General features: G+C 42.1%; 1 protein-coding gene across 1 annotated transcript in view; it reads right to left on the reverse strand.

The window, feature by feature from the left end:
- Window positions 1–4,163: 4,163 nt before the first annotated feature.
- The window catches only part of LOC102381777 (uncharacterized protein F13E9.13, mitochondrial-like), a 45,757-nt gene continuing 34,930 nt past the window's right edge, over window positions 4,164–14,990 (reverse strand). The window contains exons 4-6 of the mRNA XM_006016618.3: window positions 12,737–12,887; window positions 10,736–10,863; window positions 4,164–6,236 (exon numbers count right to left, since the gene is read on the reverse strand). Coding sequence (XP_006016680.1) covers window positions 6,046–6,236; window positions 10,736–10,863; window positions 12,737–12,887 — 470 coding nt within the window. The 3' untranslated portion in view covers window positions 4,164–6,045. The remainder of the gene's footprint in view (window positions 6,237–10,735; window positions 10,864–12,736; window positions 12,888–14,990) is intronic.

The following is a 14,990-nucleotide window of genomic DNA, read 5'->3' on the forward strand; positions in this document are numbered from 1 at the left end:
ACCAGTTTTGCCCTGATGCAACTCCATTGGTATCAATCATGACTTGCATAACTGACAGTGATCAATTCCTGACTTACAGTGCTGTGAGTGTAACCAGGGACACCTGAATAATTTAAATGGCATAAAGAGAAATAGTCTCATTCTTAAAAAAAAGAAAACTAAACTAAACTAAGAACATGTCCCACTGGATTTTTGCATACAGCTATAATTCAGATACCCAAGAGACTAAGATTTGGAGTTTGCTTATGCTTTCTTCATGATCTGCAGGACCAAGCCATGCCAGAGGTGCCTGCTGCTATCTGCCAGTTCAACAACTGGAAGTGCACAAACCGTCCTTGACTTCTGAGCTGTGGGGAGGAGCAAAGGTCCAACAGGGCCTGAAGAGAAATCACCAGAACATGAAGTATTACTTCATCACACACTAAATTTCTGCAGGGGCATTGTCTTGCAGCGCTGATCCAAGGTGAAGGACTTGAAGTGGCGGTGCAAGCTGATAAGAGGTGTCAACTCCCAATTGGACACTGGTCCTGCTACAGCTTATTCCTAGGAAAAGTTGGACGGGCTCTTGTCCACAGATCTTAGTATCAAGCCACATTTTCTGGAAGATCTGGGGGCCAACTTGGACAAAATTTAGGTTAAAAACTTCTAGGGCTTTTTTGCCATCCAGAAGCCTGGTCCAGCCTTGCCCCAGCATCCTGAGGTAGACGCTGATGCCGCTCATTTCCCTGCCAAGCAATCCGGCTGCCAACCAACTCCTGGTGTCCACACTGGATCCATCAACAGCACAGATCAGCTTAGAGACAGAAGAACAGCAGATGAGGAAGATGCTGAGAAGTATACTTTTTTGGATTAGATGTCTGTTCATGTTCACATGAAATCAGCTGGTGTTGGTATGTCACTGTGCCTGGACGTTGTCATCAAAGCCAGACATAAGCCAATGCTGCTTCCAACCCTCCATTCACCTCACAGTAGCTGATGGCTAAGTCTTGCATGCAGAAGCAGGCTTTTCCCTGGTTCTCCTCTCCCACTTTTGCCACTTGACTTGAGTTAGGCTCCCAGAGTGCACTTCCAGGCCTGGGTACCACTCCTGAAGGTTGAAATGTTTCATGCAGCAGTGAAATCACAGTTGTCAATGCCCCTTGAGGGGTATTAGCACAGTCAAAATGGCATTTCCTTCTACTATTGAAAATGCCACATAAATGTAGGTGGATGGGACTTGCATACCCACACACCACTGACCAAGGCAATACCAAGCAAAAGCATGGGGAATAGCGATTACTTGCATTTATAGCCTGGTAGACCAGTGTTAGGCCCACAGTGGGCTGCCCACGGAAGAGACATACAAGGACTTGGGAGACAGGAATTTCTCAAGCTAAGTGCTGACACTGATGGGTGTGGACTTTGCCCGTTTTGGGGGGGGGGGGGGTTAAAAAAAAACAGTGTTCCCCTTCTATTCCTGCAGGACCTCAGAAGCTAGGCCAGTTCAACCCTTCTGCCCCAAGCTAGCTCGCTGCACCCAGAGATCCCAGCCTTGAAATGGGCAGAGGAAATTCTCTCCTCCATGCCCCTGAGCCTTGCCTCATGGTTCATCCAGTTGACATGACTACTTTTTCTACACTTGCTCAGTTTGCTCCCCTGTTCATGTTTAAGCTTTTTTGTTTTGCATTTTGCTGCAGGTCTGAAGCCTCTCTCAATGCAGACTTCTCATTTTGCACTTATTAAAAACAAAAACAAAAACCCACAACCAAACCTCCCCCCACAAAACAAAAATAAAAAAACAATGACTTATTGTGGTTAATTTCTTCCGGTCCTTACAAAAATCAACGGATGACTGGGGTTCCCAGGAAGTGGCCAAGTGCAAGCGAGGCAGGCAAGCCAAATGCATCTGCATTTAAAGGGCTCAGCTGCAGAGCAGACAGATTTCATGAGGAAAAGATTAATAAATACAAGTCACCTCTGCAGAGAGGTACTAAAGAATAAAGGCATCCATACCTCTATAGAGCCCAAGGGGCCTCTTCCCAAGCAGGCAGCAGGACCAGGCATAGGAAATATGCAGAGGAATGAGTCTAAAGGGAGAATATAAAAGCTTGCCTACCTCCACCGATGCCGAGAGCACAAGGTGGGTGAGCAGTTCTGGCTACACACAGCAGCACTGAGACCTTCCTGCCAGAGCCCCAGCAGCATGCCAGCATGACTGTGCCCTTTCCACAAAATATGTGGTTAAGCCTCCCAAACGAGGTGTCCCTGCCAGTTGGTGAGGGTTCTGATTGATCTGCTTGAGCAGCTGGCCAGTTCTCTGCCTCCACCTCCAAGCTTAGCTTAGGCTTTTGCCCTTGTTCTTGTAGATATTTTGCAACAAGCAACAGGCAAACCAGATCCCGGACAAGTACTGCGCAGCTGCCTCTGCCATGGACTGCATAGCACCTAAGCTATATACCAGTGGTATATTCCACTGTCAGCCACAGCTGTTCAGTCGATAGCTAAACAGTTTCTCTCTGTGAAAAACAGTGTAAACTTCATGAGCCACGGCAATAATGTATATACTGAGAATCAGGGGGAACAGTTGCACAATTGATCTTTAAGCTGCAAGTAACTGTAACCGAATCTCCCTATGTTCTTCAGAAAAACCAAGGTGGGACTTTTGAAGACAGGGCATTTCTCCCTACCACCTAGCAATAACAGGTGTGGATCTCCCACAATGGTCCAACAGACCCTGCAGCAAGATTTGGGGGTGGGGAGGAAGCCAACCCCTTCCTGTTTATGAACTTCCAGGCCTCCTGGGTCAGAGAAAGAATGGAAAAGCATGTTCCATCCATCAACGATGCAGTTGGGGAACCCCATGTATTCAAGTTGAACAGAATGGAGGGGGGCATTACCTTTTCTATAGCTGCATATACCTCTCACGCAGCAGCACTAAAAGATCTGTCTATGCTAAACTAGCTTACAACAGACCAGTAACAGCCAGTGATGGCCAGTGTCCAGAGAGCTACTGCAACTCCCTTCTAGTTAAATCAGTGCTGGTGATGTGACCTCTGCTGCTCTGGGACTAGCTCTACACAGGTTTTCAGGAGACTGGTCTCTCATTTCAAAATTCTCCTGCCACTGTTGATCATTCCATCTATGCGGAATAAGCCATACATACCATCAGTCTGTGCTTATTTCCCATACCAGAACTGATGATCGACAAACAATGGTGGTCACAGAACCAGCCATCCTTACATACCAAATGGAAGATTTTGTCCTCAGCTGGATTTCAATTTCAGCAGGCTGCACAGATCAGTTAAGTGCGGTGTAATAATAATAAGCCTCTGGGTCCTCTGGTGCTGGCCCTACCACAGCATGACTTGCAGCTGCTTGTTGATGTGGCCGAGTACTTGTAGAAGAGTGTAGTAAGCAGCAGGAAGCTAAATTTATTGTCTCAATCTGCTGACAGTTGGCAGAAAACATGTTAAGAAGGTCAAGGTAGGGCATGTCCATGCTGTTGCCTCAGTGTTGAAACGGCTCCGTCTCGGCCTCCCAGAAAAAAAGTTGCCAGGTGAATCTTGGACGTTTTTCACTGAGGACCAGCGAAAGCTGAAGTTGAAGTCTTCTGGGCACCACTGTTCAACTCTTCCACCAAGTACTGAAGCAGACATCCCACGCTGCACTGGAGAAGGCAGGGTTGCAAAGACCCTGAGAGACCAGGCCCCCTGTTTTTGGCACAACTTGTGACACATTCCACTTCATGCAAATGTGAACATTTGGTGCTGGCTTTACAGCTTGGTCTTCTGTCATGACCTACCCATTCGTTAGTCTATGACCTTAATAACAAGTATTTTTTTTCTCTTTGTTATTAGTAACATATGACTAGTAACTAGTTATATTTTACCTTCATAGCAATGAATGTGACATTTAGCAACGTAATCAGAGTATTTAAAAACAAGTAACATCACTGAATAATTATTATCAACATATTTGTTGTAGTTTCTGATTGACTGCTTAAAAATGCTTGCAGTGCTTACAATGAGAGATTGATTGCTGGCTGGTGCTCCTTGCTCACATGCTAGTTTTCTAGCTTCATAGTTTTCTTGAAAATGAATTTCAAAGTTGGCGATAATTCCATTAGAAAATGTGTGACACTACAAGAATAATTTAATCTACTGTGCAATCAGGTATGGAAATATATACAATTGTGAACTGCCTGAAAACCACTGCAGACATACTCAGGTGGAAAAAAATCCTTACTGATTTAAAAACATGGAAATCAGTATTTTAATTGTATACAGCAGTTACTTTTGTAAACAGGACAAATACTATATAATATGCTTTTCATTATTTAGGGTTAAGGATTTAAAGAACAAACAAACAAACAGCCGTCTAAAAAAAGGCGCTGTCAGAATACTTAGCATTGTCAGACAAGCAAGGTTTCTAAAGAACCCCATAATCCTACGTGTTGCCTGTAGATTCTGCCTGGGAATTGTGAAGGTATGGAAAAGGATGACTACGATCCCCAAGTCATTGCCCGACCTTCCCTGTAAAACAGGGTCTGCAGGAGACTGGCCAGCAAGTTGCATCACTTCTTAAGGGAAGAAGTGAAAATTCTGCAGACAGAAATACCTAGAACACTCTCTTTCCATGATGTGAAATTCCCCCAGAGATGAGTATGTACATCCAGCAGTAAAGTGCTGTCCTAGTCACATGGGTCTGCAAAGTCTGTACTTTCTAAGGCCCACAGCAAACCTAAGTAAGGGAACCTGGAAAAGGCTGAGATGGAGTTTGATGATGTGTTATTTTGGAATTACTTTTATGTTAACAAAATCAAACTTCATAGGGATGACTTTTTTTGCTTCTACAAGATGCAGCTGTGGTTTGGAGTGAGATGAAGAGATGGAGACTGAGGGAAGAGTGGGGAAGGCAGAGGCTGTGGGGAGCTGGAGGTGGGAGGATGCAGGTGGCAGGAGGGGCAGGAAGGTTGCAAGGGGAAGAAGTGGGCAGGGCAGAAGGCAAGAGGGCCACCTGACCACCCTGCCTCAGCCATGGCTTTCCCTGCTGTAGCAGCAGTAGGGTGACAAGTTCAAGACAAACTTCCAATACTTAGATTTTATACCTAGAAAATTACAACAGATTTATAGATTTTCCATATATAGAACCTAATTACTGAGGGTCATCTTATATTCAGAGTTGTCTGATATTTGAGCAAATGTAGTAATTTCACATACACAGTTTAGGAATAGTGTCGCCAGTTTACAATATCGTGCCTAAACACAAGCCTGGAGAGGTAAAGGACTATATTAGATGGTTGAAAAATATCAATACATATTCCTGAGGGCAGAAACTCTTGTGAAAATGTAGACAAATTAAAAAAAAGAAAAAAAGGCAATTCTATGGGAAATGCAATTAAATATTTTCATTTTATTCTTCAGCAAATATTGTGAGTAAATCAATTTCCCAAAATCTTGAACCTCTTAATTATGGCATAGAATTCGACTGTATTTTGAGAAATACATTGTTCTCCTAAAAATGTATGATGTTCTAGAATTTTACAAAGCTTTTGATTTGAAGAGATGACAATGCTTTACAAACATTTACACGGTATATCTTACCCCTGTGAGGTGACAGTATCACTGCCATTTTACAGATGGGGAAACAGATAATTTCTCATCCAATTTACAGTGCTGTTGGCTGTAATCTTAGGGCGTCCCGTGTATAGAATCATATTCTATACATGAAAAAAAAAAAATCTCATTTCATCCTACGATTAACATTAAAGTTGATTTTTGAGCTAAATTCTTATATTGCAGTTAAGAACATATTATTCAAACCTTCAGTTTTAGCCTTGTATTGGCACATGGAATTGAGGGATAAAGAAATATGCCTTCTGTAAATAAATTCCAGAACGCCCATTTATTTTAAAGTCCCACCTGGCTTACTGACCAGCCAAGTAGATTACAGGCTTTTTTAAATTTAATATTATATTATCCATTTCATGTGCACATGGAATGCGTTAGTTGTCCATGGTATATCATATTCCACATGTACACATGCAATGTTATTTGCTGAAAAAAATCATTCTCTCAGTTTACTTATGTGATCCATAAATTGTTTTACTCTGTCAGGATCAACAGTATTTGCCCAGTAACCAGCTTTCTTGAAATACGAACCAATTATTAAGGCATTTGCATCCAGGTAATTCCTCACATTCTCCAGAGTGACTCCAGACCCAATCAACACTGGAATCTTCACAGCTTGTTCAACCTCTAAAATGAAGAGAAATCATACATATAAATGCAATGTTAGGGTTAACCTGGTCTACAATCATTAGTCCACCCTCCAACCCTTAAAGTTGTATCAAGACAAAAGTAATCTGTTGCAACATATCCACTTTGATACTTTATGAAACTGCCAGGAATATTATCCTCTTATTTTCTTTGTTAACAAATGAACATGCCTGTCTGTAGAAGTCACCTGTACCCTTGAACAACCACTATCAAAATGCCACTTATTTTGCATAGCACTGTTCACAACAAAGAGAGAGCATGAGTGAGTTGGGATCATATTAAACAATCACTGCCCACATACCACAGCATAGTTTCAGTGCTCTGGAAGTGACAAAAGCTGAAATGGAGCCATTTAATAGCTATCACTGCTCACATATTTCCCTCGCCCTCCAAGAAGGGGAGGAAGGTATTGGGGCTCGGGGGAATGGGTGAGGGAGAGTAAAATCGCCCTCCTGTGCTCCTTCACTGGTGTACTTTTACCCCATCCTTACAAACCATATGGCCCATGGATGCCACATTCAGAGAACATCTAAAGAGCAGAGCTATGATTCTACTACATCTTGGGCACTTTTATTTCTTATGAATACTAATATAGTATCTACCAGCCTGACTGTGCCAGGTGCAGCAGACACACTGAAAGAGGCAGTCTTTATTGCTTGTATTGCAGTAGCATCTATGACCCAAGTTAATCTAGTTCCAAGATTTATTCTTATGGAAGGAGTTCCTCTGTATCAAATGAAATTCTTAACAGTGATCTCAATTTCTCTCTCAACCCCAAAAAGGAACAGAATAAGAACAAATCTTCCTATAAAGTAATTAAAATGTAACAGCAACAAGAATAAGATGCCACTTTTATTTTCATTTATTGGATCAGCTCTGACCATGGTTTTTTGTGTGTGGTGAGATTATTGAAGTGGCAGAAGTATTCAATAGTGCCATGTTCATTATAATTCTTTAGTCATCAGTTTAAATTAGAGGTGCACTGATACAATCGGTCCGATATCGAATCGGCACTAATATAAAGAACATTTTCTGTATCAGAAATAGGCCCAATGTGGCCAATAATTAGTCCGATAAATGCCCGTGCGTGCAAGCAGCTGCAGCACAGCACGTAGGCAGTGAGGAGTCAAAGGGCACTGTTGGGAAGATTCCTTTCAATAAGAAAAAGCGCAGTGCGATATGAAAGCAGAACATTATTTTATCTAGAGAAAACATATGTTGTTTAGTCATTTAGGGTTTCACTTGGTTAACAGGAGGAACAATTTGCTCGAGTAGGCAACCTGCACAAGGCTCATAGAGCACTGATGAACCACTTTAATCTTATGCAAGCCCCTCTCTGGACCCGAATAAACATCATACAGATTTACTGCAATGACCGCACTGGTTGTGAGGCATAAGGATTCTGGGTGTTTTGATACAGAGACTGACAAAAGGTTTAGTGAAGGCATATTAACATTTTTTTAATTAAAGAAATACTTTGGCAATGTTTCATTTCTTGGATCAATAAAAGAGAGCCGATTAACAGGGCTTCCTGAAAAGCACGAGTCATTATTAGCTATAGAAAATATACAAGTCTAAGAGTTGTTGAGCACCCCCATCATCCATTAGCTTCAAACTAGACTTCAGAGAAGTCACGCTTGCAGGACAGGTTGCTTCATTTGCTTCCTTAGAGAACACCAAGTGAGGCATTATTTCTGACCTTTAAAAACTTATAAAATTGCTTTGCTTGGTGATAACAAGCTGGCATAGGTAGTTAATGCTTCAGGGAAAGCACCTAATGTGAAACATGAGGCTCCTCTAGCAAAGGCGGTTTGATTTTAAAGTTTCATAAGAGGTTTAACGTGCTAATGATACTAGAGAGAAGACTAATTATTTACTGCCACTTTCACTAGGAGAAGGGCTATTGATGGAGTGCTACTGCTACTGAAGCACTCTTTAGGTCAGAGGTGTTAGTATTCTTCTCATCTATATGAACCAGCACCATCTATTGCATGATATAAACAAAAAAAATAATATGACCATCCTACAAGGTCTTTGTGGAAGAAAATTTTAAGCAAAACCATGCCCTGAAATTAGACGCAGTCGGTCTGGTCCTGGAGGCCAAAGAGGAAGGAGCTCTGCAGTAAGGCGTCTCTGATGAGAGACTGAGTGAGATCCAGCTATGTCTGTGAGCCCCAAGTAAAGAGCTGAGGGCTGGCAGGGGATAAGAATCAGTATTGGAGGGTGATTTCTTTACATAGCCAGTAGGCTTAAGAGAACTGAGTTACAACCAATGTGCTTATGTTTTTGGTTTGAGTTTAATTGGTGGACTGGATTTGGGACTGCAGGGGAGGTCAGGAGGTCCCAGCAAGACGTGTACGGCTTGATCTTGCCCGGAGGGGAAGGCGAAAGGAGGCGAGGGCAAGTGACAGTACAGCGGTCCACAAGGGCTGAGCCAGGACCAGGGGCTCACAGCCCAGGAGGGGATGGGAGGAGGGGCCAGGGCCCAGAAAAAGATGGGGATGGGGCCAGAGAGGGCCCACTGAACTGCTTGATTGTTTCACCTGTGAGGCACGTGCAAGGCTACAGGCAAGGTAGCTATATACTGGAGGCTCCTGATGCTCTGGTCCTGTTACAGCATGGTATAAAAAGAGATACTCTTTAAATATTTAAAACCCTTTGACATACTGAGGTCCAGTGCTGATTACATTAAAATGTTTAACATGTTGGTTTTATTTAATGAGAAACCCACCATTCTATTGCCTATAAAATGTCGGCAGCACTGATAGATTCACTAGTGCATAATACTTCTGTGGTAGCACTGAACACCCACCTTCACTTTTGTTCTTTTTCTCTAAATTCAAAACATGGCATGAAACTCTTAAGCCAACTCTCCCCCCACTATTGTGTTTTTTTGATACAGAGAGAAAAGTAGTCCATTTTGTGACTACATATTCAATAAGGCCTCACAGCTTACAGAATTTATGCTTTCCAATAATCTTCGATAAACTGTAACTAGAGGGCACTGTGCTCTTTCTTGTGATATTGCATCTGCATACATGCCTATAATAAAAATTGAATGAAATAAGTGTCCAGTTGCAAAGCATAATGAAAGTTTTTGAACTGTGGCATGCAGAAGTTACATAAATTAAAGACCAAAAGCTCCTAAGCTTAAACAATGGCAAAAAGCAGTGTTTAAAAAAAAAAAAAAAAAAAAAGCACCATTGCACCAATAACTTGCTCTGCTCCTCTTCAACAGCTTTTTCATATGCAGTAATCACTGTACCGTACACACCACTATATTTATGGTAATGCTTCACTGTAACATGTTGGCTCTTTAATTCAAATGACTGTTTCCCTTTATTAAGTCTAGTGCTTGCAAAAGGTGCAGATCAAAGACTTAACGCCTTTCTTTATCTACAGGACAGGTTCAGCAAGGAGAGAAGCAATGTGCTGTTCCACTTTGACCTAACCGATCCCCTGTGTGTAGGAAAGTAAATTAATCTTCGTGCCCCTTCTGTGAACAATACCTGCAAAGGTGCAAATTACTACTAGCTGGTGATTTCTGTGGTGTGGCCACTTGTCCCCTGATTACCGGATTAAGACCACCTATCTTATTTCACACAGGCAACCAAGCAGGCATCAGATATAGTCACTTCCAAACCTGAGCTGTTCGAACTGAAGATGTAAAAGGTGCCTAAAAGCTAAAACACTCATCCCTTAATGCCTGCTCCTTTGTGTCCTAGCAGCAGATGAAACACTGCCGTGCAAGAGACTTGAGTTTCTCACTTCTTGTCCAAGACGCCTTAGGAACTGGACCAGAACTGGACTTAGAACCGGACCAGCTGGATGCTACAGGGAGGCCAAACATTGTTTGCTACATGAACAGTGCCTGCCAGCTGCCTGCCAGCTGCTGTGAGGAATGATACTGTCTTTGTGTTGTCTCCATCACCCTTTGTTCTTTGGACCCAGACAGAATGAAACAGAGGTACTTTCAAAAATTACAGAACCCATGTAATTACAGAATCAATGACTTGGTTGGCTGAAACATCACGGGACAAAACGTACTTTTTGATGTGTACAGCAGCATCCCCTGAAGTCACCAGAAGCTGCTTGCACACATTGGAAAGCAGGTTTTTTGCTCTAAGAATTCTTAAGAGTTGTTCTTTTTTTTTTTTCCAGTGAGGAAGAGAGAAATATTTTGAAACATATACGTAATTTCAGGGGTAAATACACGTTCAAGATTTATAGCCCCTGTAACACGTTTTGTTTTCAATTTTATTAATAATTTTAGCTTTTATGCCACGAAGGTTGCTTTGGCATGGCACATCCAATCAGAACCCAAAATCACCGTGGCTTTTGCTAAACTAAATCAAATTCTAAGTGCCAAGAAGCTTCTCTTTTTATAAGAGCAGTTAGTAAATATATAGATTTCTCTCTCTCTCAATCCAGAAGCCAATGCACTGGCTGTTGTCCGACCTTCCTGTGACAGCTCTCACCTTTCAGTTCTTCAGGATCTGCCGGCATTCCAGTGGCTGTTCCAGTCAATACAATCCCATCAGCAAGGAAGAGCTCAGCAGCCTTGGCAGTCTCAGATACACTGACATCTGCTGTCAGAGCGTGAGCACTGTAAACACCAGGAACACAACCAGCAGTTATTTTCAGCTAACATAACTTACAATCCATCCTGTATAATACTTAGCCTGCTTTTCTCATAACTCTTGATTGTACTTCACTTCCCTGTTGTCAGAACAACTGAAGATTGACTTTTTTTTTTTTTGTTTTAAGAGTAAGGATAAGTGTCCTGCTTCATAGCAGGAATTAAAATCACAATGTGAGCAAGAAATAAATAGCTTTTCCATCTTGGGACCTTTCACCTATTTGTCTACTTCTCTCTGTCTCTCCCTGCTGCAAACAATGATTGCTAAGTGTGCATACCAGAGGGCCAATCAAGGAGGCTGCTTTTGTCTTGAGTACCTGAAATTTCCAGTACTGAGCATCTACCACTCAGTTGAAATGGAGCTGTGGATGCTCAGCTTCTCCACAGATTTGATCTCTATCACCTAGGAAGCAGTAGATTTAAATCCTCACCTCATTTCACAAAATCCAGGAAACAGTCATTAACTATCTTTGTATCCAGGATATTGGTCATTGAAGGAGAAACAGAAGCAGCCATCTTATTCATGTAGCAGTAATTTCATACATCCCAGAGATGTACAATTCACCTTTTAGGCAGTGGCAGATGCATGGGTGAAGCTTTTTGTCCGAAATTAGTATCTACAGCAACCTCAGCTATAAACAGTTTTAAATTTGACAGTGTTTTAGCTTCTGAAACTTCAACTCTTACATGTTTATCTTCTTCTATCTTTTCTACATTAGTATCAGTTACAGGAATTGCAAGAGAGTCAATACCACTTATCTGACAGTTTGGAGCATTAACCACAAATAACCAGCCACAGGACTAGTCTCTTTCTTCCTGGGTCAGCCAAGCCTGGGAATGGAAGGAGAGGACCATGCTCTCCCCACATTGGGAAGTGACGTATATTCACTTGCCACAACCCTACTAAATATCCTAAACATCAATAGATCATTTTTCCAAGACAAATGATGGGCTTCCGTGTTACAAGCACCACATTCTGGGACTCTCAGGGAAGAAAACAATGCCACTGCACATCTGCTTAAAATATGAAGTAAAATTATTAAAAATGCTCTTAAGGAGCCTTTATGCTGACAGGATCAGATTGCATCTATTATACTTTAAAATGTTAAATGTATTTTTAAATCTGGCATGTAACCTGACAAAGACCTGCTTTTTTCCATGCTTTTTTTCCAAAACAAACCTTTCTTGAAATATTACCTATGCAGTACACAGGTTTTGGGTTCTTTCTTATTCTGAAAAAGTCTTAAAGAAACATCTAATAACTGAAAAGACAACGTGAAAATTATGATGGAATGTCAGTCAAACAAAGCTGAATTCACATAGCTGTCATAAGATCTTTCTGTTTGATAATTATAAACATACCCACATTCACATGCACCATTCCTCTGAACTGTATAAACATAAGGAAAGAAATATATTAAAAAATCCAGTAAGTGTGGCAAAAACCTCATGATAAGGATGCTTTGCATGCAACAGCTCTCTCATGCTGCTTAAAACAGCTATTTCAGATGCTTAGCTTCCTGAAACAATTTCTTTATTTGTAAACCTAGCGAGAAGATGCATCCAAATGATATAAAGCATTACCTGATGCCAGATGCAAGACATTTACTGTCTGTAGTTATAGATTCTGAAGGTTAAACAACTGCAAATTCCACAGATGCAGAAAATGGCAGTTTACAGGTGCACATTTGTAACCATTTTCCTTGATAGTATTGCACGACCTTGTTTAAGCAATCAAGTTCCCCAATAATAATTTTGTCAATATTCAGTATTGTAAAAATCAGAATGCATATCCTATCATTTCTATATTAACATCTATGTTAACAGTGCTCATATTTACCTGTGTTTTTTTTTAATATCGGCAAAAATCTGAATGTGCTCTGCTCCAATTTGTTTTCTGTATCTTAGCAGGTCACCTGCACAGGCATTTATTATCCCCTCATCAGCAACATGAGAAAAAACAAACCCTTCAGCTCGGATAAAATCAAGACCTGGGGGAAAAAAAATGTAAACTTGAGATAAAATGGGACAGTAAAACAAGAAACTTTAAAAACATATTTTATTACGTTAGCTACTATTTGATCATGTGCAAATGTTGAGGGACATTATATCTCGATACAATTTATCTTTATTTTAATGAGACTAATGTTTTCCAGAGGTGCTACAGTGACAGATCAGGGGACAGTAGCTCTGCATTACCCATAACAAAGCCACAAAGTGTTAGGGTTAGGGGCAATGAAACTTCCTTCCATGGACGAGAAGCACCGGCTGTTGTGAGACTGGACAGCTTGGCTTCCACATCCATTCATTCCCTGCTCCTAAGGGTGAGGATGGTCTTTTTGGATACAAATTAGATTAAGACCAGCAAATTATTTCACAAAGGCCCTTGAATTGCTAGTGATGTACTTGGGTGCTATCAACTTAAGTCAGTGGTTCTCAACCTTTTTAGACTCGAGACACCCTTCAGAAAATGCCAGCTCATAGTTTTTTGCTCATTTTTTTGATTCCAGAAAAATAATACTGCAAATCTTCTGTTGCAAAGAACTTAGAAAGACCACAACAGGCCAGAATGTTTTTAACACTTATGGATTCCTATTATAAAAATCTCTCGGTTTATCTTGTGAATCAAATGTAGGTGTTTGCACACCTAACAGTGCTACTATTGTGCTTAATAGGATCTTGATGCACCTGGCTGAGAATCACTGACTTAGGTTTTGGTGGAGTTACCTACCATATCCATATAGCAATGCCCTGAGTCATCACAAAACAGTCTCCTGTTCCTCAGTGCTGTGAGGAAGAGAAAAGCTGTATACCAACAGGACAGGCCAAAGTCTCTCCTTCTACCTGCAATTATATTTTAAATCTATTTCATAAAGATAGTCAGAGGTTCTAACAAACTAGGAACAAAGACAAGTCTTCTCTTCCTTAAATTGGTCATATATTGTTAATTTATTTATTACCAATGAACCCCAACGTTAGGGGCTCTGGGCATAGGACACACTTTAAAAATAGCACAAGCTGAACTGGCCATGCTATCCAACACAAACAGGCCTTTTGCCTCTGCACACACTGTACTTCCCCTGGCTACCACTGGGAAAAGTCCCTCAACTGGATGGTGGAGTTGCTCGTCCTTGTAGCTAAATCCCTCTGTTCAAATGCTACTAAAAATCAATGTTATCTTGCCATTGTATTTTAAGTAAGCAAAACCAATTATTTGGCTTATAATCCCGCATTGGTCTAAAGTGCTACTAAATCACAAGAGAGCTTTGCTTGAGTGGAGGATTGGGTCCAATAAAAATAAATCAATTAATACATCAGTTCCGCCAAGAATTTATAACACCACTGGGTAAATCAGGAAAAAGGTTGACAGGAACTCCTTCCAGGGCCTGCCTTGAGGGTTTCCCCTTCTGGTATACCAAACCTAGTACAGGCAGTCCTCTGACTTCTGACAAAATTGGTTCCTGAAAACCATGTCTTAAGTCGAAACGCCATAAGTCAGAACCAATTTTCTCATACGGACAGTGTTACAAATGGGGAATTGGTTCTTTTACGACAGTTGATACTATAAGCAGCTGGAAAGTGATGAGAAGGGAGGGGGAAGGGAAGGAAAGGCATGGGGTGGGGGCAGATCAACTCCTCCCTCCCCCCTCCCTGCCCCACCATGGTGAGGGAGGGAAGGGGCTGGGACAAGTGCTGCCCAGCCCTGGGGCTAGACAGAGGCAGTGGCATCCACAACTGCGCGCTGCTTGTTTGGTGGCCTGACTAGTGGTTCCCACCGCTGCTCCCGTTGCTGGTCCAGGGGGCATGATGGGGGTGTGTGCCCCCGGATCTGTGCAGGGTAGGGCGTGCGGGGCCAGGGCTGCACCAGGCTACACTCTGGAGGCACCCCACCCCACTGTGCCCTCGAAGCCACAGCTTGTCCAGGGGGCGGCTTCCACTTCTGCATGCTGCTTGTCTGGAGGCAGGGCAGAGGCTCTGCCCTGTGCCTGTCCTGCCCCAGCTGGGCAAGTGGTGGGAGGGCATGGGGTGTGTGCCCTCAGATTAGGGTGGGGCGGTCTGTGCTCGGGGCAGGTGGCAGAGGGGGGGCTATTGGG

The sequence above is a fragment of the Alligator sinensis genome, unplaced genomic scaffold (assembly GCF_000455745.1).
Source record: "Alligator sinensis unplaced genomic scaffold, ASM45574v1 scaffold170_1, whole genome shotgun sequence".
NCBI classification, from domain to species: domain Eukaryota; kingdom Metazoa; phylum Chordata; order Crocodylia; family Alligatoridae; genus Alligator; species Alligator sinensis.